Raw genomic sequence first — 27,461 nt, 5'->3', positions numbered from 1 at the left:
AGAACATGAAGGGAGAGGTCTCACTTTCCCCCTCAGGAAGCCAATGGAGTTCCCAGCACAAGGAGCTTGCCTGGGAGCTAGGGCAAGTAAACGAGGTTTCTGGACTGTGAAGGATTCGAACTGCAGGAAATATCTCATAAACCTCAGTGAAGGGTGTTTTCTTTTCTCTGTGAAGTCTAAACAGCTTCTTACCTTTCAGCAGGGACCACAGTGCCTTTTAGCACAAACTAAACCTGACAACTTGAAAGTAGCAAAAAGCTCTGGTCTCTGAATCTTTTGACCTGGCCCTTTATACTGCAATGTCCCAAGGCAAAATTCCTTATTTCTTCGCCACTAGAAAAAGTTTGCACTTCAGGGAGACCTTGGATTTCCTTCAGCCTTTACAGAAGCTGTGGATTTGGGGAATGTCTGAATAAGACTACCTCCCACACCGTCGTTCTGTTTTGATTTTTTTTGGTTCTTGTCTATGTGAAACCACTGATTTGTAATCTGGCAAAAACACATTCTCTTTTGGGCAGATAGGTGGACTTCCAAGATGAATACTAGCACCTATCCAGGGCAATGTTGATGTGCTAATGCTCACAGCCCACTGATGAATGAAGCAGACATTTTCACGATGAGCTCAAGAAAATGGGTGACCATTTGGTTAAAAGACTAACATTAAAATCAGAGGCTGAGCTGAAGAAAGAGCTGGAATGAAGGAGGGTAGAGAACTTGCTCCTGCTAGAGGTCAAAGAAGCCTTGCAGACTCATTTAGCAGATGCTGCACCTCTTACCGTGTGGTGGCAGAAGCAACCCAAACCCAGTATGGCCACAGGACTTACAAAAGGGAATTATGGGCCTAGTCTTGTGGCTGAGGTCAAAGGTTCTCTAACAGAGATTTAAGAGCTCACAATTAAAAGTCAGGCTGGGCAAATTTTCAGTGCCTGCAGTTGGGAAGATACAAAGTCATGTTTCCAATTTATAATTTGCTCCTGGCATTGCTGATGACACTTCAGTGATGGTTCTTAGAATAATTTACTCATCATGCTCAGATTTGGCCCAAGACTTCTTTTGTATTTGTATACATTCAGAGTCGCCCATGTCTAGAGTTTGTTAATTATAGCTTTTGAATCTGTTTGCCTCAGAATTGCAGAGATCCTTTTATTTAAAATAACAGTAGGAACATAATAAACAAAGAGAGGAAAATAATCAAACATAACTGCCTTTAAGCTGATCCACATAATGTTATATTGGATATCCCATCAAAATAAAAAATGCTTAGAAAAGAGTGATTCTTTATGGCAGTGGAAACCAAATGCTTTCAGCTTCTTATTGGAAAGAATAATCAAATTGCATCATGTTGCTGCCTTAATCCCACTAGGGTTTAAAGAACATTAGTTTATTCACAGCCTTCTTTCATCTAACACTAGACTAAGCCCTGTATTAAATCATTATTCAGAGCTGCTTTAATATTGTAGATCCCAGTTCTATGTTTCTCACTCACACTGAAAATGGCCTATTTTAAGAACTGACAGATTAATATTAGTATTTCTAGAAAATTAAAAAGAATTTTTTTTTAATTCATCATATAATAAATTATATATTAATAATCTCAGTTGTTTTCATTTCTAAGAAAAATGCCTTTATCTTCTCTGTAAACTAAGGTTTTGGAAAATGATACTTAGGGTGTATATTCAGTCATATATACTTCAGTCACATGACAAGTCATGCCTATTTTGTGGTTCACCCTCTTCCCAGGAGGTTCATGTTTTATCTTTTCCATATTGTTATCAACACGAAATCTTTCCCAGTCCCCAGAGGCTTGTTTTAAGCTACTTGTTTCCAGTTTGTTTCAAATATTTTCCTACAATATCCTTCCATGCTGTACAGAGCAGCTATTCACCAGATGCCAGATGCATGAAGTACTCTTCAGCTGGCTCCTTTCCTCAAAATTATTGATTTCTATGCCAAACTAATTTCTAATTTTTGGACTTCATAGCTGCTGATTGTGCTGTTACCTCAGGGCAGTTGTTACTGGAAACACTCAAGGCACCAGTGACTACTGTCACAAAACTTTCAAAAAATTCTCAATCCCGTTCTCATGTATTTTTCCTGGAATTTCTAAGGCTGAACGACCAAACCTTACTAGGAGTAGGCAACTGTGGAACTGAGAATTTGCTGCAGAGCCACAGTGTTGCTTCCATAATCTATGAGACCTACATTTCAACTACTGCTTTTACACCCTAAACAAGGTTCCTTTATTGTTTTTTTTTTTTTCCCAGATATTACTTAAACCCATATGATAGTGTAGGTGTAGTTCATGGAAATTACTTTCTTGGCCCTTCGACGTTTTATCTCAGGAGATGAAAAATGCATAAAGCTACAGCACAGTTTCAAATTCCAATTTCCATAGCCAAGGTGTCTTACAGCTGACATCTTGAGGGCTGTCCTACACATTATAAGTCATAGAACTGAAAAATATGAAGATAGGACTGCTTAGTGAAAAATACTATGCACTACTGAGTCTAGAGGACAAACTCTATAGTGCAGGAGAAGATATCAGTAGTGTTTTGCTGCATTTGTATATATATACCTATTACAATACTGCTCTCAATCACATGATCATGGGCAATCTTATTCCATAGCACTCTATGTTTATTCTGATCTCTCCAGAATTACAGAAGAAAGAGGGCTCAAGGTTTCTCAAACAACTGTAAGTGCTAGAATTTTTACTATCTCCTTTGCAGTAAGCTACAATTGATTATATTTTTGTATGTAATAATGGTAGATATGACAGAAGTATATTTTGTAGTTTACAAAACTACAATCAAGTAGGATATTAATACTGCTTATCAATTTTCTGGGATTCATCTTCTCCCTCATTCTTCTTTAGGCCTTTCAAAAGCCTCTTTTTCTAACTACTTCATATCCTACAGCAGATGTTTTGCTGATCCTTTTCTCAGAAAAAGAAGAGAACACAAAAGCAACTACTCCCCAGGAGGACAATCTGATCCCTTTAAGGGCTTACTTTAAGCCTCCCATCTGAAGGATTTTGTGGGAAAGCACCTGAGGAGTGAATACTTCTGAATTGCAGGGAGCTGCTTTCTCTTGAGAAGTGATGATTACAGCAAGATGTTGGGGAGCTGGCCATCCCTCCCATTGTTCCAATCACAGGAACAACACAGAAGGATGGAATAAAGGCCTGAATATCATATTTGACAGTATTCATTTAGTGAAAAGCCCATACAGAAATCCTATATGTTATGTACATACACACCTGTGTTGGGTAAATCATTGAATAATCCCTAAAATAAGGATAAGGGTAGAGGTTGCCAAAACTACTATTGTTCATTTTCATCTGCATTTCAATTAATTTTACAGGAGACTCTTCCTGTTGTAAATGTATTTAGAGTTATTATAGATATCTTATTTTTTATCTGATGCAATGCATTAACAAAGAGTTGGATAATCTAATCTATAATCAGCCCTTTCTGTTTCTAAATAAAATGATCAAATAAAATTCCTTTAGTTTATATGCTGACTCTTCTGCTTTAGGGTCCAGCTTCCTCAGTGTTAATGGGATGGTTACAGCTGTCAAATCTTTTCCCTCCCAGCCCTGCAGGGCAACTACATCCATGTGTTTTAGACACAGATGAGAAGAGAGAATTTACCTGCTCTTCTTATTTCTACCGAAAATACAGAATGTTCCTGGGTAGTGGCTAAAGAAATAATATTTTCTGTTTTACATATTCCCAGGCATGATGGACAAGCTAAATGACACACTCACTGAGGCATTTCATCTGCTGGAGAAACTCCTGAGAGTATTTTGAAATCCATCCCCATCTAAGAGTGTAAGTCCACGTGGGGGTGTTGGGTTTTTTTATTATGTTTCTTTTTTTTCTCAGAGGTAAGTGTGTATATGATCAGTATTCCTGAATGGAGGTACTGTTTACATTCACAACTTCAGAAAGATCTCCTGCAAAGAAAAGAGGTTAATAATTTAGATTCTCAAACCTATAATAAAGATTATTAAATACAGACAGGCCTTAGCAAAAAGGCCCACCAGGTTTTTTGGTGTGAGTTTTTAGGTCAGAGGCAGTAGACATACAGATGTTTTCATGTCTGGATTTGAACGTGTGCAAATCCTGAGAGTGTTTGAATCTCAGGTTTGGATCTTAATTTTCCATCTTTGCCCATTTTTCTAAATAGCCTTTTCATCGTGCTGCACCAAAAAAATTAAAACAAACAAAAAAAGGCCTTCATGAACCACTTGTGAAGAAATAGTACAGGTCTTTTCAAAGTCAGTTTTAAGCAAAAACTACTACTATAATTTAAAAGTGCACTGTCAACTTTTTATTTTTTACACACCAAATACTGGTTCAATTTCTTGTGAAGATAGAAGACTGCAACATCTTTGCTGCTCTTGTTACCATTTTTATTATGTTAAAGGGAAAAGGGAAGTAAACCTGAACAGAGTTGACTTGTCAGCACTGTCAGTGTGTTTCTGCGCTATAGATTCTGTGTGAAAAAGACATAGAAATTCTGAGAATAAAGAAGTCTGATGAAGTCCAGGAAACACTTTACCTCACTATTCTTCCTCTTTTCATTTTTTTCACCAAATCTTTGTTTGGTTTCCCTTGTTTTGGTAAAAATGATAGAATGAGCATATGTACCAAGCTGAATACAGGAATTATTATTTATAGTCCCATTTTTAACAAAAAATTTTTCACTCTTCTTTCTAAGTAAAGCAGTTAAGAAAACTGAAGTCCTAGAATAACAAGAAGCACTTGCTTGACATAAAGAACCATGTACATGAAACACAGAAGTGTTATCATGACTACTAAAGTGGGACAGTGTCTCTCTGAAGAAGAGGCAATTTTTCATTATGGTACAAGCCTTTGCTTCTTTTGCCTTAATCCTCAAGAAAGCTGACACCCTTATGTGTGACATTATCCTTACACCCTTACAGCATTCCTAGGACTATATTTTGGATGATGCCTTCATTCAGTATCTCCCCAAGTGTATAAAAAGAGGGATCCATTTCTGTTTCTCTCCCTGGAAGCACCTTGAAGCTTAATATTTCCTGTGTATGTTAAATTTAGTGCCCAATTATTGTAAAAGCAACAGAGGAGACACAACTGGTGTCTTGCTTGGAGATGGCAAGTGGTTGAAGGTGGTCATACTACCTAGCCAAATCAAAAGGTTTCTTCTTTTGTGAGTTGTGGGAATCCAGAAGTTTTCCCCAAAACTGAAGACAATATGAGCCACATGTATTTTTCAAATGTCAGTTCAGCAAGTTGCATAACTATGAAAAACATACAAATGAGTTTCACATTTCTGCATAATAATTCACACACACAAAATTATGTGAATACATCATGGTACCAAGTCTTGAAATGCTGAGGTCTGTTCAGAACTCTGGTATTTTCTCTTGCATAAAACAAAGAAAGAGAGCTTTTTTTGTTTGTTTGTTTTGGGGTTTTTTTGTTTGTTTTGGTTTGGTTTTGAAGGCATTTTTTAATTAAAAAACAAAATCCAACAGCAAATACCACAGAAGGTGAACTGGAATACATATTTTACCTTTGTTTCAAATAATCCAAATACTATGTCTACAGCCAGCATAAGAAGCAAGTTTTTTTTCAATTGATATTTTAAATAGTTCTGCCATAACTGATCTTTTAAAGTAGGAGACAAGAGGGGACTCTCAATTTGAGGAAATTTAGGAAAACCATTTAGGAAAACGAGTTTGGATATAAAAGATATTGTGAATGTATCTTAATAATAGTAGCTATACTCCAAAAGAAATAGCTAATTATATTATATCAATGCAAATATTGATGCTTATGGTTAAACAAGACTTTAAAAATATATTTTATATTAAATATTTTTCTATATTATAAATAGAAGGTTGGCTGCTTTTCCATAGGAGATTTGTCTATATACTCAGAAGTCACCTCAGGTTTTAAAAAAAAAGATAATCAGACCTACTGATACTTTGTCTTATTATATATCACATACCAACTACAGACATAGCTTTCAGCATTACAATAAAAAGAGTCTACGAGGTGTCTTCCTTCCCCCATCTCGCTCCCAGAAAACATTTTTACTCAGCAATTTTCACAGCTGGGAAGAGAGTAAGGAAATATTTGAGGGCAATTATTTTCAAGTAATTGATAACTCATTTTAATTAAAATATTTCTGAAACTGTATCTGTGCATTTAGTGTGCGTAGAGTGCAGTGCATACTGTGCTCCAATGTGGAGTCTTGCAAAATGAAAAAAAAAAAATGCATCCATGCCTTGTAAATACATCTTTAGTGGCTGGAAAGTTCTCTTGCACAAATAGTTTTGTGTTGTGCCAGGTGCTGACACCTCTGAAATCTTGCTTGAAGTAGTTTATGGCTCTGTCTAAACTGGGGTAATTGAGCACAGTGGTTTATGCAATGACGAATTGCTCTTTGCATTTACAGGACTCTGTACAGTTGTTAGGTTTAGCACTGCTATGTAAAGCATTAAGCTTATTACGCCCAAAAGAATTAAATTATGCTGAGGCAATTTGATTACTTGTGTCCAAAGGAAGACAAAATTGCAATGAGGTAAAAGCTTGAAGTGAATGTTGTTAACAGTAATGCTTTGTAATTAAAGAAAAATATTTTCTTAGGAATTTTTATTAAATCTATTTTCCCTTTTATTCAGTCCATTTGCTGTCCTTGTAAAAATGTCTTTTGACTTCCAGATGATTCAAAGTATGAAAGCTGATTGCGCTTTTTAACCTTATTTCAGTGTTTATACACACTACACACAATATTGTGTTTACAATCTGTGTCAGAAATTCTGGGTTTGTTTGATTTCTTTCAAAATGTTAAATGATAGACATCTTTGCTCAATTTTTTCTTGAAACACCCAGGTCTCTGAATGAACTGTGATTCAAAAAAGATAATAGCACTTACTCATTTCAGTCTGCCAAAATTAGACCCTTCATTAGTCATGAATGGAAGCTGGTTGATATTTCATTAGCATTATTTTTAGTTGAAGCAAATGTAAAACATAGGTTCCTTGTGGTGTTCTGCTAAATGTTGGAGAAGAGAGAAGACTGCTGAAGTAATGAAGCAACACTGGGCAAATCAATAGATTCCTGCAGAAACAGGTTATTCAAAATCAGCACCTTGCCTTCAGAAACAGGTAGTGATGCAGTGATGGCAAGTGCTGTCTCATGGGCAGCCTTCGCAGCACAGCTATTCTCAGCAATATATAATTTGATAAGCATTTTCATCTCAGCACAATTTAGCATATTTATTCCTTCATAAGTTTTAATTCCCCTTAAGAGGAATGATCCTATCAACATAAAGAGGTCATAAGGATTGCTGCATGATCAGATTAACCTCTCTTCGACTTCATTGCCTCCAAGCTTTAGATCAGTTCTCCTTGATTTTGGAAACAGTTTGTGTGCTGTTTCCAAGCTACTCTTTCCAATTTATTGACATATACTATACTTATTTACACATTATATTTATTTATCTATTGTTTTATTTCTTTCTATTAGTATTTATAGGCCCATTCCCACCATATAGCCTGATTCCATGAGAATAACATTACCCAGACACTATATTTTAGGGTTTTTCTCTCTCTTCATTTTTGTAACTTTTTATTTTGTAACTAGTTAGTTGTACTATACTTAAAACAAATTCACAAGGGTATTAATAGTGATCTCTAGCTTTCTTCACAAAATGAGGAGAACAAGCAGCTGTTAATAACAGTGCTGCTTGCAGAACCCAAGCCATTGGAACTTCCCCTAAGACTAAAGCGATACAGACTTGTGAATCTTAGCTTACTGTTAGAGAAGTTTTAAAATTATTCCTATGATGCTTGAAAAGATAGATGTGAACTTCCTGTTGTGGTTGCCCTCTGAAGTTGCTTACAACAATCCTAGACCCTCATGCTTTCTCATTGCCTCTGTTGAGCTTGGAATACCTGATTCCTGGAGGTCCTATCAGGAGAACTGAGAGGGAGCACTGATTTTGTTTCCATCCAGGATGAAAATATGGAACGAAAGAAAACAGGTGTGACTTGGGATTTTGCCTAACCAGGGTTTATGCAGCATGCTTATGCTTTGAGACCTGCTCAATAGTTTTTTTAATTAGTGCTGTTGTTATCTGTGTGCTCGCTTGCGACATAACCGCGTAAGAGCAATGATTCCTTAACAACGCTTTCCTGGGAGCTCTTATGTTTTGTGTTGTTTTTCCAGACAGTAACAAGTCTTTCTTCCTCAGTTCTTCAGAAGAAATATGATAATGGAGTATCAATATATTGCTACTGGGTTGTGATCTTGTTAATACCTGTATTGTTGCTAATTGTGTTTGTATTTGTAATATGGTACACTAAGGAATGTAAGGTATTCCATAACTGTTAGATTTTAGGCAGGATGTTCAATTTAATTCTGACTTTTCAAGGCCCAGATTCTTAGGATAATTCAAATCTGTGTATTAATTATTATGCAGAATATAAAATGATGTCTATTTATTTAATCTGGATAGCTTCAATTGGAATAATTAACACAAGGGACATGTGCCTGAGATTCCATTCAAAATCTGAGCCTGAATTTTGTTGTAGTCATTGTGCATGGTACTACATAAACCCCGGGCAAAAAACAAATTTATATCCATTTTGAGTAGAACTGGATCCAAAACTTTTATTTATATATGAGATTCACTTATTTCAGAAAATCCACAGAGCACTAATCCTGACTTTGTTTCAGTTGACATTGAAAAAAGAAAGAAAATATTGCAATGCTTTTTAAAGAGTTTACTCCAAAGACTAGAAACGTTAAGCCATGCTCAAATGAAGGGATTTTCTTCTGTAGAATAAACTTAAAGATGTGGAAATGTTAATTTTTTCTAGCAAGTCTGAATTATTACTGTTTCCGTTCAAACCAAATAAATAATTTTTCTTATTCTCTGCCACCTTTCTTTTTCACCTCTAGAAAAATAAGAGTCTATATTTAAGAACATGTCCCAACTTACACACTAAAACTGCAATTTTCCATTGTGTTTACAAGTCACAATGATTTATATCTACTAATTTCAACAGTGTGTTTGTCTACTAACACAGTAAGTGTCACAGTAGGTTAAACTGCATGTAAGCATTTTCATAAGAATTATTAAAACAAAAAGTACTTGTTTCCATTGCATCTCATATCACTTCCCAATTATTCAATTTAGACATCCTGGGCATTTTCTTGAAGAATATAATTTTATTTCAGTATGAAATCAATTAAAGACAATATTTCTACTTCTGGATTTTCTACTTGTTTTTCTCCTGTTGCTTGTTTTCCCCGTGCCTTCAAAATAACCAAAGTTGTGTGTGATTTCATGAATGTGTCTTTGTGTAATATACAGCTGCAGAAGAAACAAAACAGATTCTGATGAGGGGTGAGGGAGGTACTTTCAATGACTAATGTGTTTGGCTTTGTTTTGTTGCCTGTCTGCTCAACAGCAAGGCATTAGATAAAAGAAAGCAATAAAGGAAGACTTTAAAATGTGAGATAGAAAGGTACAATAATGATACCGGTACTGGTACAAATTACCTCTTCAAAGCTATATTGAATATTGGGTTGATTGGGATAAGGGTGCTTGGCAGGAACACAACATAGATAAGTGAGTAATCCTCAGATCGGGGAAATCACAAACATCAAAAATCCTGCAACTAGCTGGAGGCTTGAAAAGAAAGAAGTTATCAAAAATGTGCCATTGATATCAGTTCAAAACAACAGGATGATTTTTTGTTTGCTTTCTTTTCAATGGTGGGATTTGCTCACAAAGAGGATTTATTTACTTATTACTTTTCCTAAAGGCTTTTCACCTTGCAAAAGTAATATAAATTACTTTGTTTCTAAAGCCCTGTGTCAGCACAAACACGCTGTGACAAGTTCCCCCAAGGAAAGTCCTGTAGGGTCCAAATCCCAGCTGAAATTCCTGAGTGAGCCATGCTGAATCTTTGCTACCTGACTGCTGGTCGGAGTGACTGGATTGCAGAATACTGACTTGAAAGGTAGAAAAGCCTGAGGATCTGTACATCTGGCAGTACAGGTGGCTGCTCATCAAACCAAGGAGCACCATCGGAGATTTATTTTGAACCCTATCACTCCTTACAAAAGTATGGTGAAATTGCAGAAATAACATTGATTATCATTGATTATCTTCTATTGACTTTATATTCATTACTATCTCCTCCTGGACCTCATTTGGACTACCAGCCTCGAGCAGTTTGTAACTGATCCTGCAGGTCAGCTACCCTGATGCACAGCACACGCTGACTTTCCTGCCTACTGATGTTTCTTCTTCCAGTGTAAACTGGAGTATAGGAAATAAATATAGAAGAAGAGAGAAAATTATATTGAGTTGCAGCTCACCTTATTCCACAACAGAATGCAAGCCTCCATCTGCACCCAGGCTCAGGGTCTAACAGCACCTGCAGTTTGGATGAACCATTAATTTCAGCAGAAGCAGCATGATGCTCTGTTAAGTAGGACAGCCACTTCTTCTCTTGAACTGGAGTGATTTCTGGGAATGACATAGGTTGGATATTAGATAACCAACATGAAACCCATAGTTTTCTAAAAAAAAATACTCATTTTCTTCCCATATCACCATTGCAATAGTTTCAGTTACAAAGAAGAAGAGGCATAGTGTCACCAGCTTGCTGTCCTGATTATTTTCTTGAGCATCAAGCTTGAAAAAGATTGAGTTGTTTCCATCTGTGTGCCTCTGTACATCTGTTAAACTAAATAGATTGAAGGGACTGAGAAATACTATTAGATGAAACACTGATTTCTGTGCTTTTTAAACATGGAAATTACCTAGCTACTCAAAAATAATGTTTTTTTCCATAAAGAAAACACAGATGACTTAGAATAGGGAGTACTGTTCAAAGCTTATTCTTTAAGTTATGTCATCCTTATCAAGTATTTCAGAAAACATATATTATGTCTGCTGTTTGGATACAGGCAAATATATTATCAGTGTGAAAGAACCTCAAATAAATGAATGCAATATATCAAATACTACCAATAGTAGGTGTTCTTACACCATGTGAATACCGAGAAACTACATAAAAAGCCTAGTTTTAATAATAGTAACTCAACAGCAAAAAGGATATAATATTATTTCCTTTCCCTCCCCCATGACACACTGTGGCTTAAACCAGAAGCGCTTATTTATTTATGGAAAGTTCTGCTCTGGGTTTGCATACAGCTTGGTGTAGGAAATTACTGTTTTATCTGACTGAATGATCAGCAATATAAATCACTGTATGATAGTTTGATCCATATATATGTGTGTGTGTATATATACATATGTATAATGCAGCCTTAGTAAGCTTGGAGAGGGTCACAGGAGGTTGTTCTAGCCACTACAAGTCTAAAGGACCTAGAGCATCATCTCCACATTTAATGCCACTCATCATCCTGTGTGAATTATGTCAGGATAGAGACTATTTGTCTGCTTATGGATAGAATGCATGTAGATGTTCAAGGAACAAACTCAGCAAAGTCAGAGCATCAATAACTATAACAGGAGTAAAATGGCACAAACGTATCTGAAATTCTTGTTATTTTCATTTTATAAAAGCAGTTCAGGTGACCTGCAGCCATGATTTTAAGGTAACCATACTTCCAACCATCAGGAACGGTACTATTTTAGGCTTAAAATCCTAAACTGGCAGTTTTCTTTATTCTGCTCTGTCTACAGTAGAAAAATTTGAGATGAAGGGCAGAAAAACCCACTGAGCTGTTTCTTCCATCTGTATAGCTACAAAGGGAAGGAAAACACACAGGTATCTACAAGGTCCTGCCCTGATCACGATGATTGCCTCATTGTGTCCATTATAAATGTTGTCATGACTTTGGTTCAAATTTTGTCCTGAAACAATGGAGACCACAAAATATGTATTTGCTACTTATTGAGAATGTTATGGGAATAACATAAATATTTCATACAAGGGTAGCAATACGTCTTTAACAAATATTATCTAGCCATAACATTCTGGCACATGGATTGCTGAAAGAATTGTTACTGGGGAGAAGTTCTGACAAGAAGACTAATATCCCAAAGTAAATTTGTTTTCAAGTCTCCTTTTAGAAAGGCTTTCTTTTTTCAATTTATTGTAGAAGGATCGTGTGATGGGAGAGGTGGAGGTTTCCCTGTGGGTGCCTTTTACTGAGGGCTTCACTGAGGAATAATTATTGTAAATTCACAATATGCTCTGTGGAGCCAAAAGACACAAGAAGATTCTGTGGGGACAAGCTGAAGATTATTCCCATATCATTCCCTTTCTCTGTCCAGTTTTTGGACTGGCTAATTCTAGAACATGAGTGTGAAAGGCAGCATCTATCTAGGAAATTAAGTAGAGTTTAGATGTTGGCAATGACCCAGATACTGCAGCTCAGACATACATACACTGTTAAATTTGTAGAATCCCTTGAATGGCTCACTGCCACTGTAATTACTGGCATGAAAAGCTTTAAGAAATTTCTTTATAATGTAACAACATATTGATCACTAGATCTTACAGTGACCTTTCTAAATTAACTATTACAGGATAATAGCTTCCATGCTTGTATGAGCTACTAGTGGAAATCAATAATTTTCTTTTTTGTCTCTTTTTTCAGATTTTTTTAATGTCTTCTTTTTGGTCCCAAATTTCTCCATATCCATAGCTAGTTTTCTCTTCCGTAACCATCTCTTTTAACTATTGGATTATTGTTGTTTCTGGATTTCCTTATTTGCTGTGCTTATTCTCCTTGCTTTTCAACAGTTTTATCTTCCTGTATTATTCTGATTGTATTTCTAGGAAAGTATTGCAGGAATCCCACTTTTAGAAAGTAAGACTTAAACATTTCTGTGACTCGGATAAACTGTCACAAGACTTTTTTGTTATTAAACATCTAAAGATTGTATAGAGAAGCTTAATAACTTCTATCACTTAAGGAGTGAATAAATGCACTAAAAACAACACAGCATTGTCTTATTATTTAGCACATAAAACACTATGCCAGATATCCTGATCTGATGGAATTAGGGACCCAAATGCAACGTAGACTCAATTCACTTCATATTATTACAACTATTTGTATTTTTAGTAGGTATAGTAGGAATGTTTACCAGGAAAAGAACAAAAAGAAAAAGAAAATAGAAAATTTGACAGAGTTGTTGTATTCCATTCAATAAGATAACTTCAATAACTGAAGTAACCTTCAGCTGCAACTCCTGATTATTTTAGGCTCGAGGTAGAAACAAACACAGGAATTACTTTTTTCATCTTTGGAAATTCCCTTAAAACATATTACACTGGCCTTGGGACATTATGCAGACCACAGGCCACCTTAAGGCAAGCCTGAAGGCCAGCTGAAAGGTTCAGATAGACCAACGTGCAGCTGCTTGTCTTTCTTAACATAGATGAGATCTTCTCACCCAATTTCTGTGCTTACGGTTTGGTTTCTTTTCAAAGCCTACTCTACTTCAAAATACTGTCATATGTTCCTCGAAAGGACTATCAACTACTTTTGAAGGATCATGTATCATGCTGCACATTACTAGGGAAACCCCCACCCTTAACTCTGTAAACTGAAAGAGCCCAGATTCAAATTTACCAAGTGTGGACTCAGGGAATTCTTATAAAAGGAATCCTGGATGAAAAATCAATGTTGGCGGGAGTTTCGCTGCCTCTAGGCCATCCCTTTTGGTAAGTCTTCCTTATGAAAGAAGCCATGAACTGGCTCTGATATACACCCTCAGAAATAACAAGCAGTATTTTATACCTCTGAAATGAGCAACTTTTAATCTCTGGCAGATAGTTTAGATAACAGATCCACGGACTATTTAGGGAAAATGGTAAACTTCTAAAGCTTCGTGGTACCTTGATGATGCAATCTATTGAAGTGTCAGGATGATAAGAGTATTTGTGCAAAACACTGAAGAAACAGTTCTGACACTATTGTGCTGACATTACCAGAATTGCTAAGAACACTGACTTGAAAAACTGGCAATGTGCAGGTTTCAAAGCTGGTTTAATCTAGTGTTTCTAGAAGATTAAAATCATGCACTAAAAACAAGCACTTCTTTCTAAAAGAAAAAGTTCTTTTATTGCAAAGAATGCCCATGATAGCTCTTATCCACTCCAGTATTTTATTTGTCATTAATTTACAATGTTATATATATACAGTCCAAAATATAAATTATAAATGAGGCAGCATTCCTTAGAAGAAACAGAACAGCATTTTTCCCCACTGGACGGATAGTTTTCTAATTCAGTATCTTCATTATTCAGTATCTTTATTATTGTAAACAGAAAAGTATTTAAAGGAAATTCTGAACTGCAAAAGAACACACTAGACATTGGTCTGTGGTTCTTTTGTTCATGTATAACAGAAAAAAAAATTTAAGAGACAGCTTCTGCATATCTGCGATTGTTAAAATCTTACTTTTCAGACAACACCCAAGGCTCTACACTGAAGCTGATGCTAGATAACTAGTTGTGAAGATTAACATGCAAGTCACTATAACTGAGGAGCTAAACATCTATCTTGCATGCAGGGCACACTGATCAGAAGGCTTTCAGAAGGCTCATTACAAGCAAGTGTTAAATACAAAAGTTAGTTTGTGAGCCAGACAGAATTCAGAGAACCAGAGATAATGAGACTATAAAGATGATATGTAGCTAGCAACAGTTGTGGCTTGCTTAGGGACACATGTAAACACAGTCTGGTTAGGACACTTAACAGGATAAATGTGGAAAAAAATAGAAAGGATAAAGCAAACAATACATCAGATGGTTTGTGGGCAGTTTTCAGTACATGCATGTTCTCTGTTAATGTTAAGAAATAACAAGCCATGACTACTATTTGCAGAATGAAAGCATTCAAGTTTTTCCCACTGAAAAGATACCTGCTCCTGTTACCCCTTCTCCAGTGTTACTGTTTGTTCTATGTAATGTGGCAGCTGTCTGGATGCATGCTGGCTTTAATTCTTCAAAGGCAGTTGTTTCCCTACTTTCCTGCGCTGACAGACACACTGTTTCCTCTCTTCACTTCCTCAGGTGTCTCAATCAGAGATGAAATAAAAAAAAAATTATTGTTGGAATGACAGAAAATTGTAGTCACTCTGAATGGGAAAATATGTTAAAGGTCTAAATTAAAAAGCCTATAAAAATACAATTGCTCAATGAGAAACAGTCTCTAGGAGTAAGCCCTGAGCAGGTTACCTGGGGAGGCTGCAGTCTCCTTGTGACAGAAGGCTGCAAATGATGGGTAGGGCAATTAGCTGTCAGGGATGACACAGATTCAGCTCACTATGCTTTAGAGAACTATGGGCTGAATGAATAGCTGCATTTTGTATCATGTCAATGAAAATAACTTGAATGAAACTAACACAGACCACAATTTTATTCTCAAGCAGGCTATTTCCTGAGCAGGTATTAAAATCACTGTGTTGGGCTTTCTTGTTTGTTTGTTCTTTTCTATTATTAATTATATTTTTATATATATGTATATGTAACTATATATTAATTATATATATGTTTGTGGAAACCTCTCTGTGTAATTATGTAGATCTCATATGGGTTTTAGCCTTGGTCTTTGGCCTTTAGATATCTGTGCATCTATTTGCTATTTTTGTTATATTCTTCTCTTTGTATACCCACTAGATTTGGTAGGAAGTCCCACTAAAATGAGAAATAACACAATTGCCATTGATACAATACCTGTAGCCTGTCTTAGTCATGGTAAGGTTTTGTAAGGTTAAATTAAAATACATGACACCTAATTTTGTTTATCAAAATTAGCTCAGGTTTCTTTTCACAGAAATTAAACTCTGGCATGGAAACAGCATTGTCATGTCTAATTTATATCATTTTTTTTATTCATTAGTCTTACTTTGTGTATGCCCTTTCCTCTTAATGAGAGCAGAAAGAAAATTTGCAGCCTACTGAGTCAGCCATCATAATTGTAAGCTTGTTTCAGGATCTCTCAAACCACAGGTTTTGTTAAAATTATAAGCCAATAGAGCAACAAAGCCCTGTTAATAAATAGAGTGCAGTAGTGTTTTTAAAGCAGAAGTAAAATGATCAGCTCTTTATGTATTTGTTATGTGTATAAGAGAACACCACAACAACGTTGTGTTTGTGGTGCCGCTGGATCATATGCTGCCCACATTTGCTGATTGTCATGGTGATTTATTGTTGTGACCAAAACTTCCCTGCTTCTGCATACGAGTGATTGTACGCGATTTGGCACATGTATGGCCAAAAGCATCGCAAATGTTTTCTGAGGTTAAATCTGTATTAGTAAATTTAACAAGTGCTATGGTTGTTAAAATAACCATTGGTAGATTTAAATTGTTAGAATCATCCTTTAGACAGCTTCAGCATGTTCCCACATGATTCCCAGGGGCAGTTCAGGGTCTAGCCCAGGGCAGTGGCTGTTTGCAGTTTGCAGGCAATCACCTTAGTTTGGAAACTAAGAAAATATTGTAGTGTGGATCTGATTCCTCATGTGCCAGTGGGCCTCAGCGGCAGGGAAGGGTGCTGGGAACATAATGTATTTGTTGATCCTGGTGGTTTGACTGTAAGAAACATCATGCAGTACATGCAAAACCAGTAATTTTCTTTTAATAGGTTTGTAGTTGCAGATGTAACTCTTTGTGTATTCATGTGACAAACATAAGCTCACTCCATCAAGAAGGAAGGAGAGGAGGAAGAAGGAGTGGCTGTCAGTCATACAGGTGTCTAACTGCTGGGGTCTTGGTTAAGAGGATCTCTTGGGTCATCCTGACTTGCCCTTGGGAAGAGATGACTTGTTATCACTGATTGATTTATGCCTTCCAGTACTTGACTGGGAGTGGATTATGCTGGATTAAAATAATGAGCGGTTCTTTACTTTTCAGGACAAAAACAAAGGTCCTTGGGCATAATAATGGAAGACTATTTTAGCTATATAATAAAATTTGCTTTGAATGCTTCTGGATAAAAGAGGATTGATGAATGTTTTAGGCAGGCAATTTTCATTCAAGTTGCTTGCTATAGCTGTATAGCTCTTCGGAACTTTTTGGTTTGAAAAAAGAGTTCTCTTGAACAAAGAGGCAGTTTCTGTATAAATTTGTGTTCTTCTACTTGTTTCTGCATATGAGAAAAAAACCTCAGAATACTAATCAATGTACTGACTTTTACACTTTATAATAATATTGTTCCTTTATCCCTGTACTTAGAGGTGCAATATGCTTTTTATTTTATATATCATAAGATTTGAGCAGAATCATGATCCTGCCTTACAGATGATTCTTACTAATTGCCCAAACTTTTTCCAAGTCGAAAAATCTTGAACACAGTCTTTAAATGTGGTTTTCATCTACTCAAGAATTTTTTTGGGGCTCTGTTGGAACAATTCAGACTATAGATTACATCGGATTAGTGCAAGTCAATGAATTTAAAATAATTAAAACACCATTATTAACCAAGACCTATCAGCAGGAACCACTATGTGAGGATTATATTCTACTTGCCCAAATACTAATTATATTTCATATTTTTCATCCTTTATATGGCTCTTCAACTTCTGGAAATGCTCCCTAAGTTAAATACTCAATAGAAGCTGGGCGTGATTTTAAACACTAACACATCAGCAGCACCTGCAAGGGGAGTGGGGAGGCAGGTGTCTGAATGGGAGAAGAGAAAAAGAATGTGGTGGTTCTGTCCTATGCTGACAAAAATATAAATAGAAGGGTGGGGGAGGGGGAAGTTTCTTGTCAATCCCATTTTCCCATTAAAACTGTAGACAGTTCAATTAGTACCAGCAAATGAGGCTTCTCTAATATTAGTCTCATTACTGATTTTCTTTTTTCTCTATATAATTACTTCTGTTTAAGTTTTAAAAAGTGGGGTAGAATCTCCTTCAACAATCCTTGTTTCTCACTGTGATGTATTTGTATGACCTTCCCAGTCACCAAAGAATCCGTATACATGTAATTTGCTGACTCTCATTCAACTTCCACAGATGATTACTTCCCTGAAATGAGTAGGAAGAGACTCATCTGAGTTGCCATAGATATTCTTTCATAGCAGAACACAGAAAATAACAGCTAAATCAGCAGTAGTTCTGTATATCCATAAAACCTGAGATGCATAAATCATGGTTTAAAATCACAATCTTCTTTCCATGTCTCCAGGGAAGGAGGAAAGAAATCACAGATAACCAGACTAGATTTCTTCTGTGTTATTTGCACTGCAAACAGCTAGAACAAGTCAGCACATAGAATTAAGCTGAGGGAAGGAAAATTTTGGCCATGGATAGAAAGAGTAGGATAAAAGCTAGAAATGAGTCAGAGATGACCCTAAGATAGCAAGCAATGTTTATAATTCTTATAAATTCCTCCCAAATGACAAGATTTTTGTTGGTCTCATGGTGACCCTGTGAAACTCCAGCCCACTCAGGAATTTCTGTCTGTTTAGTAAAAGTCCCCTCTTCCAAATAGCCCCTACCATAGGAAATGATTGAAGGGCCAGGAGACAGAAATTAGGAGGGAACTGTTCAGGGTAGGAGATGCAGAAATGGGGCAGAACGTGGAATTGTGTGGAAAAAAACTATACAGCTCATTTTGGAGCTAGGGCAGCAGGTGTGACTGCTGACAAGTGAGAGCTCTGGAAGTTTCAGAGGATAACAACTGCAAGGCATACTGGGTACTGGACCTCACACACGCTGGGGATGGGGAAAGGCACAGCTCATTAGATGCACAAACATATTTTTCTTAAAAATCTCATCGATTGGCACCACAATTCATATCTACAAGGGCAAAAAAATGCTGGATTTGAGTATGAGGAGAAAAGTGATTGCTAGTGGTTTGAGAGAATTTATTACAGGAAGATGTGTTCTTTGGTTTAGACCTAGTAAAACACCTGGGTAGTAGCCTAAAGATAAAATGAGAAGAGATGAGAGCACTATATGCATGAAAGTGATCTCCATAGGAATTAAACCTTTTTTAATTGTCCACATTATGACATTAACCACAGTCATCCTTTGCAAGACCAAACATGTAAAACATGACAAAATACTAGTTCAAAAAAGAAAAATAATAAAAAGTCCAACAAAAACATACACTGTAAAGGAGGTTTTAAGATTGCTGAATCATGGTTGTATAGTTTTTCTTGTTTTACACTCAATATGAGGCAAGATCTCTACTGTACCCAAATTATCAAATAGAAAAGAAAATACTGAGACAGTGCATTAGGCAAAGAGACAGTAAGAATGTCAGAGGAGAACAGATTCGCAAAAGTTGTGGGTAATTTTTAGAATTTTTTAGTTAACTGCCTAAAATGGACATTTTCCATGCATTCTGCAATTCTCTGTGTGCTGAACATCTGAAATGTCATACTTGCTGTTAAATAGGTGGCTGCCCCATTGGAGTGGATTTCTAACAACAGGCTGTGGATTGGATTGCAGATGTACAGAAGATGCCGCTTCTGCCTAGCAGCATGAATTTACCTTACTATTTCCAAATTAGGGAGCTAACAGTAACCACAGTACCTTGCTGGTGCCATGCAATTCCCATGGCCACAGAAGGGAATTGGGAGATGAAGTCCCTCGTGGGAGGCTACTTCCTTGTTCATGTAACCCTCAGCAGATTTGGAGCCAGCAAATAAGAGTGTAAGTACGGGTGTCTCTCTGCTACCTAGGTAGCACAACAGATCAAGAAACAATTGTGATATGAAGCCAGTGGAAAATAAGAAGTCTTTGTTCAATCTCACAGTGAATGAATAAAAGACTGGAAGCAATTAAATTAAAAATTAGAAGAGGAGCCATGAACAATGATTGTAAGCTTTCAACACAAAGATAATGTAAATGAAGAGAAGAATGAAAGCAGATCAGCAATTTATGTTGTATGGATTGATCACAGCCCACTTGTGTTGACAGAGAAAGAAACCAATGAATACGAAGAGGTTGGGGATGAAAAGAGCACTGAAAGGGACTGGGAAATTTAGGCTGGAAGAAACTGAGTGCTTCCATAGATGGATGTGTATGGAGTGAAGAAAGTGTGTGAATTTCCAGTTTCAGCCCTAAAATCAAAAGAAGAAAGGGGCTGGAAAAGAGAAGGAAGACATGTACAGTATTACCTGCTTGTTTTTTCTAGGATGCTGGTGTGATCTTGTGAAGAGAGATGAGAGTGAAGAGGAAAGGGACAGAGGAAAGAAGCTACCAAAAAGTTGGTGTCCTCTGCAAAAATGTTTGGTCAGAAAGTTGGCAGGACTGTGACTGCAAGACATTGACCTCATAAGGCATAAGGTCCTCTTACTATATTTTCCCAAATATGTTGTATTCTGAAGACCTATTTCTGCAAAACATCATTTGACAAATCCCTGGCATCTGACAAGCCCATTAGCATCGTTGAGGTTTAGTCAAACTAATGTTATCTGCCTGTTGTGGCTTCAGTGTACTTTGCCCCTGGCATAGGATGGCAGGGAACTAAACCCGAGCAATTCAGCTGATAACCGAGGGCGCCCTATGCTGCCTAGTGCCGGACCCAGCGGGGCACGGCCCGCCCAAAGGGACCCCGCGGCCGCCGCTCCGGGGAAGCCGCTGTGCCGCGGGACGGGCGCCGCGCTCAGCCCCAGCTTTTTGCCGTACGATAGCACCGGGGCCACCGCTATCTCTTCCGTCGGCAGAGCGGAGCCGAAACGCCCGTGGAACCGGGGCTCCAGCAGCAGCGAAGCAAGGGGCGAGCCTCCCGCCGCTGGTGCGATGCTGACAGCTCGGCCAGCCCCTGCGGACGGGGCAGCCAGAGCAGCACCACGGACACTGCCTCGGCCTCCCGCCCGCTGGGCGCGGGTGGCTGCGGGGGGAACCGCACCGCGGGGCCGGGGTCGAGCCCGCAGCTGCGGTCGCGCTCCGGCGGCGGGGCAGGGCCGTCCCCATGGGGCGCAGGTGCGTCGGCAAGGGAGGAGAAAAGGGTGCTCTTCCCGACTCTCCTCTCAGCCGTGACCGCGAGCAACCTGTGTTTACACAGGGCGATTCCCGGGCTCTCAGGTTTAGCGCTGAGAGAAAATTTATTGCGGTTATTCCAGGGGAGAGAAGAGCTCTGATGCTTGCTGCAGTGGCGGCGAAAGGGACCGGAGGGAGAGAACGGGCGGGGGAGCGACGGCGGGTCAGAGCGGCACCGGGGCTTTCTCGGACGGTTTTACTAGTCAGCAATCTGGCAGTAACTTTCCCATGCAGCTCCTTTCCTTTGAAACAAGTGTTTAGCCTAAAATGTCAGTGTAATAACTCAGAGATTCATCACCTAATGAGCCGCGTCCTCGGTCACTGAGACCCGCCGTTTCTCCCAGTCGCTCGGCGAGCGACAACCTTGCCCTCAGTGATTCCCGTTCTGTCCCCAGGTGTCCTGCTGTCCTTGTCCTCGGTGGAGCGCGGTGCCTTTGCGCTTCTCCCCCACTAACCCCCTATTTTGGGCGGTCGCGTATTATTTTGGGTTTCTCTGCTGGGGCGACTTGCGGCTGTGACGGGGTCAGCGCAGCGGAGACTGGAAGCGGGAGGGGGGGGTGAAGGGGGCGGGGTAGTGACAGACACGGGCCTCACTGTGACACTGAGCTGGTGTCATTTGTCTTTCAACCTGAACGCTGTGATTTTTTTCCCCCCCACGACTATTTTCTGTTATTGGGGCTACATGAGCGCTCGGAGCTGACCTTCCTTCTCACTGGCCGCGGGACCCCCCTCGCATCGCTCCCCGGCCACCAGTGGCTCGGGGTTTTTCCATCTCCCCATCCCATCCCCACCCCACCCCCATCCCGGAGCGCTCCCGCCGCGCTCCCCCCGCCGCCGCGCGGGTCCTCCCTCTCCTCGCGTGACCTTCCCAACATGGCGGCGCGGCCGCCCCTGCCCCCTCCGCCCCGCCGCCGCCGCGAGGGGCCTCCCCGGCGAGGGGGCGGTGGCGGCTGTCAGCCGGGCGGGGCGGGACCCGGCCGGGAGCGGGCGCGGGGCCGGGCCGGGCGGTGCGGGGCGGTCCCGGCGCCGCGCACTCTGACAGGCGCTCGGCCAGCAGACGGCGGCCGCGCCGGGGTGCAGAGCCCGCCGCGCACCCTCCCACCGCCGCGGAGGAGCCGACAGGGAGACGGCGTCGCCTCGGCGGGGAGACGCGGCGCGAACGGCGCTGGAAAGCCCCGACCGCCCCCATACCTGTGCCCCTCCAGGGGCGGTGAGTGGGTGTAGCCGCCGCCGATCACCTGGGATCCCGCCCCGCAGCGCCTCCGCCTCCCGTCCTCGCCCGCCCGGGGAAGGTGCCACCGCCACTGCGAGCGAGCGAGCTCCGGGCGGCCGCGGGCAGCAGGAGCGGGGCCCGCGGGCGGAGCAAAGCGAGGGCTGCGGCGCCGGTGGGGCTCTCCCGCTCCCAGCAGCCGGGGCGAGGCGGGCAGGAGGGGCGGCGGCCCCCGGCCGGCGGCGCCCCCGGCGCGGGGCGCTAGAGCCGCGGCAGGATGAACCCCAATGTTACCTACGCCAGCCGCAAGCGGCGGAAACCTGTGCAAAAAATGTAAGCGGCCCCGCGGACGGGCGGGAGGCCAGGCGAGGTGGGGAGAGCGAGCGACGGGCTTCCCGGAGACGCGCCGTCCTGCGGTGCACCGCGCCGCGGGGGCCCGGCGGGGGCGGCCGTGGGGCGGTGCGGCGCAGGGCGCCCGGGGGTGCTGGTGCCTCGGGGTGCCGGCAGGATTGTTACTGCTTTTAGGGTTTTTCTCCTCCACCCCGAAAAAAGAAGAAGAAGGGAGCGTCGGGGTGCGGAGGGTCGCGGCGGTGGAAGGGGGGAGCGGTGCCGGCAGCGCGGCGCAGCCGGCTGACCTAGATTGGGAGGCATCTGAGGTGATGGCTCCGCGCGGTGGCTGCGCTCGCCCCGCCGGGGCGGGTGCCGCGCTCCCCGCTGCGCATCCGCAGCGCTCCGCACCGCGCGGCCGCCGGCCCGCTCAGGTGTCTCTGCGGAGAGCGCGGGGTCGGAGCCGGGAAAGGCTTGGCCGGTTCCCACCGTTTAGGGCCTGCCTACGAGGACTGAAATGTGATGCGTTTATTTGTGTAGAGGCAAAGAAACCCATGTGCAGTAGACCAGTCGAAAGAGGGGGAAAATAAAAAAGCTTGGCTATATGGTGGCTTTTTGTTAATTAATGTATATTTTTGAAACTGTGGGAACAGCTTAGTGCCGGAGTAATTTTGTATGATGCACCTGCTTTAGGTTTGCATCCTAGGTTTTATATCCTTCACTAAAACGTTGCTCTCATGAGGGGAATTTTTAGGCTAGCGGAGATGCTTAACTTGCACTTTCAACTGAAAGTCAAGAATCTATAGGTCATAAAAAGTAGCAAAGGTAAACTACTGAGTTGCAAGAAAAACAAGCCAAGCTCAAAAAATCCCTGTGCATTTCTGTGGGTTACTTCTGTAGATGTAAAATAACTCCAAGGACTAGAAAAGCATTAAAGCAAAAAATGAAAAAATATTTGATGAAATTATATTGTGAATGATATGTTTTTAGATTCACAGCAGACAACTGTCTTGGGGCAAAGGGAATTAGCTTGAGTGCTTGCTTCTTTAAGTTTGGAGTTGTTAGAATGAATGCATGTATATAGTTTGGGGTTTTTTTACCCCACAGATTAGGAAAAAAGGTCTAAAAATGTATTTTTTTTTTTTAATTCCCCTGCTAGAAAATGCATTAATTATGAAGAGACCAATGTCTGCTTTTTTGACCGTTCATTTCCAAATAAAAAGGTAGAGGTACCTAATTAAATTCACACTTCAGATTTGGATCTTTAAGAATGAAATCAGTGTTTGTTCATGAGGAAGTGAAATGTATTGGTGACATTTGTAGCCTACTAATAGCTAAAGGCAAATGGTTCTGATTGTGAAAGGGTGAGGTATTCTGCCTTGCTGGTGAGATCGCTTAATGTCTGGCTTGTTATTAAATTTTGGTTAGCCTTAGCTAGAGGATGTGAAACCTTCTTGTTTAACCTTACTGTAGTGTCTGTGTAAGTAATCCTTTCCCCTGTATCTTCTTGTTATGTAAGTTGGCTGAACTGCTGTGATTAGTTGAAGTTGAAGCTTCATTACTAATGGGAACTATTTTTCTATCAAGGGACTTTGCCTTAGGATCAGAGGGAAAAGTCTCTTCTCGAAATAAAAGTATTCATATTGAAACAGTTTGTTCACCTGTAATTGGAGGCTGATTATTAACCCACCTTGCTTGGATTACTGGAAATTATTTTTATGTAAGCCATTTATCTTGCTTTTAACACATTTATCCTGTTCATCCTTTTTCCTTCTCAAAATGTGTTATGCTCTTTGGTTGCTGCTTCTGTTGGGCCAGCCTTGGAGAAATTGCTAGGCTCTGATTTCTCACAAAGTTACTTATCAGACCATACCTTTAGGCCAAAAAAAAGTGAGACAGGCAATAATCTTTTTTTAAATGATTGCGGGAGAGAGGAAAGATGTACTTGGTACTGGCTAATAAAGGTTTGATGCTGTCATTTTAATCTGTTTGAAGTTGATTTTTCCTTCTCTCAGCAGAATTCGGTTATTCAAAAACAAAAAAACAAAAAAAAGAGGTGATACATTTTCGAGACTAGTATAGTTTATATTTTATAGAAGAGATTGTATCTGTTGATATTTCTAATGTTTTGTTTGCCATATATGTAACTCTCAGTAGAGCATAATAATTAGAAATCTGTGGAGACAGCTTATATAAATGAAAGGAGGTGTACGTATAGTGCTATAGTTGCCATAGGAAAAGAATGAAATAGGGGAAGTACTTCTTGTTTCAGGTACAAATAACTCATGAAAACCATGGTCATAACTCTGTAACAATTTAAGAAACTTCCTCCCTACAACTCCCAGTTTTTACTGTGTGCCCTGTAGAGAACAGAATTTGAGAGGGAATCACAGGCTGTTGTCTAACAGTGCCAAGTGTTGAAATGTGCTTTTTTGATTCAGTCGGGAATTACAGTATTGCAGCTGAAAAAGAAAAGCAATTGCGGGGGAACATAACAGTCAACTGTTCCTGCAATTCATCTTATTATCTTGTCATGTGAGGGAAGAGAAAAAAAGATGCAGAACATGTGCACTCCAATTGCTTGTAGTATGCTACAGAAATCACTTTCTCAATGCCTTGGAGTCTTTCAATTTCCTCCCTCCTTAAGGTTTGAACCCTGTGAGTCCCCCTGGTGGCAACGAGGCTGGGGGGATTTTTCACTCCCCACTGAGGCTTGGGGAGCAATGGCGTGGCCCCTGCTTTCGGTTTTTGTCTTTTTTTCCAAACCTTGAATTTCTTTGGCTAGTGATTATTAAGTGAACTAATATACTAATATTGTAGTTGGAGGGGAAAAAAATGCAAGTTTTATGGAAGTGGGGTTTACTGCAGATAGATTCTAACGTGAGATGAAAGGTATTATATAAGTACAGCTCCAACTTGCAGTTTTTATGTCTCTCTGCCTGCTAGCTCTGATTTGGTTTGGTTGTTTTTTTTTTTTTCAGTGTTTGGATAGGAATTCTTTTGTATAACTGGATAAATATAATAGACAAGGAATGGGGTGGGGAGTTCTAAATGTTTCATACTATGCAGAGGCAAAAAGAATAATGATTTGTTTATTTAGTAGACTAAATTTAAAAATTACGATAGTGTTTTCTTCTGTGTTATCTTAAATAGATTTATGATATTAGTGGTCCAGAAGTTTGACTGGTTGATCCTTAATGATGAGTAGTCCTAGTAATGTTAGAAAGCAGAGCAGAGAAATTTTAATTTAAAAAATTGAAACTGTTTATGTGTTCTTGCAAGGCAAACAAACAAGAAGTGCCAGAATAAGCTTTCAAAAAGGAAGATCATCAGAAAAGAAAAATAATCTTTGAAATATTCCTTTGTGTAAAGCAGTATCTGCTACAAAGCAGTTTGCACCTCTTATTTGAAATGGAGGCAATTAAGACTCTTGTCATATGGAGAATAAACTTCTTATATATATATGTCAGTCTTGGGGTAGCTGTATGTTACATGTAGACTGCTACTTAAAAGTCACTTGTTTTAAGGTTTGTTGGGTTTTTTTGATTGGTTGGTTTTGGTTAATGTTTCTTGCAAAAGTATGCTTTTTATAAAGAGAATCTGCAGCAAATGGAGGTGTACATATATAGGTAACATGGTCAGTAGACAGGAACCTAATTTTTTGTTTCTTTTTTCCAAGAAATCCTGGCTTGTTATCTTAAAAAGTATTGAGGTATGTTAAAACTGAGTGTCAAACTTTCATTCTTGATTAGTGCTCTGGATGTTTTTATCACTCTGGTTGAATCCTTCATGCGCCAAACCAACCTGAACAAACTAAAACTATTTACTACTGGAGGACAAACAATAGCCCAAAATCAGATGAGTAGCATGTCAGTGCTTGAGGGTTTTTTGGTAAAACAACTTTATCCCTTCAGCAGTTTGAATCTGGACTGGTTTCAGTCTCTGCTGAAAGAGCCACTGCAAAGAGTCTCTGCCCCTGCAAGATTGGTTGACAACAGCTTTAAATCTAAGAAGTCGATAGTCTGTGTCTTATCCGTTGTTTCCAAATAAATCATCAGCGGAATTTTCAGTAACTGTAAATTCAGTGCGGGAAATAAGAGTAAATGCTTAGAAGTATTTTTCGGTTGCTAAAGTAAATAGAGAAATTTTTTAGGATTGTATTACTTGCTTAGTGATAACTGATTTCATATACCTGTCCTCCACTCTGTGAAATTCTATGCATAAGAAGAACATATGTTTTTGCATGTACTATTAAATGTGAGATGAAAAATTTTCAAAGCTGAGAAGATTAAATCCATTAGTTGGGTGACTTGTTTGTTCTTTATGTCCTTCTTTCCTAAGCAATAACACAGTTCTGATGAACTAATAATTAGGGGTTTTTAACAAATTATTTTTTTTTTTAAAACATGGCTCTGTATCTCTAGTGTTCTTCTTGCACATTCTTTTATTCTCTGATTTCATTTCACACTTCAGTCTTGTTACTAAGGAATCATGCTTTTCAGTGCTTGGTTGTTTGGTTTTCTACTTTTTTCCCCAGCGTTTTATGTTGTCGTGAACAAAATAAACTTGTACTCTTTTGGCATTTTCTCAGAAACTGCTGCAATTTCACTTTAAAATAATACAAATGAGCATGTAAATATTGAAACTTAATTTGACCTTTTGATAATAATTAAGAATCAGGTAATTGTGCACTTTTTAATAATTTAGTGTTAATGTCTGTGCCGGTTTGCATGATGAGCACATGTAGTGAAAACTTCTGATTAAATATTCTGAGCAGACCTGTGAAAACAGCAGTCAGCTGGTGTTGTGATGGCAAATCCTTTAAAATTGTTAAGTCAAAAATTAAGTGTTCTTGCTTGTCTTGCAGCTGTTGGGCAATAATTTGTAGATCAGTTAGAGGCACTGAGTGTACAGACATCTCTGGT

At 39.5% G+C, this 27,461-nt stretch overlaps 1 protein-coding gene and 1 long non-coding RNA gene across 9 annotated transcripts in view; one reads left to right on the top strand and one right to left on the bottom strand.

Moving 5' to 3' along the window:
* Positions 1-22,345, bottom strand: part of LOC120411880 — a 126,860-nt gene extending 104,515 nt beyond the window's left edge. For 6 of the 8 annotated variants that reach the window (XR_005604431.1, XR_005604430.1, XR_005604427.1 and 3 more), the window contains exons 1-2: positions 22,191-22,345; positions 10,389-10,539 (exon numbers count right to left, since the gene is read on the bottom strand). This is a non-coding gene — a long non-coding RNA (uncharacterized LOC120411880). The remainder of the gene's footprint in view (positions 1-10,388; positions 10,540-22,190) is intronic. The other 2 variants (XR_005604436.1, XR_005604432.1) reach the window with 1 other exon arrangement.
* Positions 22,342-27,461, top strand: part of AHR (aryl hydrocarbon receptor) — a 62,617-nt gene continuing 57,497 nt past the window's right edge. The window contains exon 1 of the mRNA XM_039570593.1: positions 22,342-22,542. Within this exon, the coding sequence (XP_039426527.1) occupies positions 22,487-22,542 (56 nt within the window). The 5' untranslated portion in view covers positions 22,342-22,486. The remainder of the gene's footprint in view (positions 22,543-27,461) is intronic.

The sequence above is a fragment of the Corvus cornix genome, chromosome 2 (assembly GCF_000738735.6).
Source record: "Corvus cornix cornix isolate S_Up_H32 chromosome 2, ASM73873v5, whole genome shotgun sequence".
NCBI lineage: Eukaryota > Metazoa > Chordata > Aves > Passeriformes > Corvidae > Corvus > Corvus cornix.
Note: the sequence above shows the minus strand (reverse complement) of the source record. Positions and strands in the feature narration are given on the sequence as shown.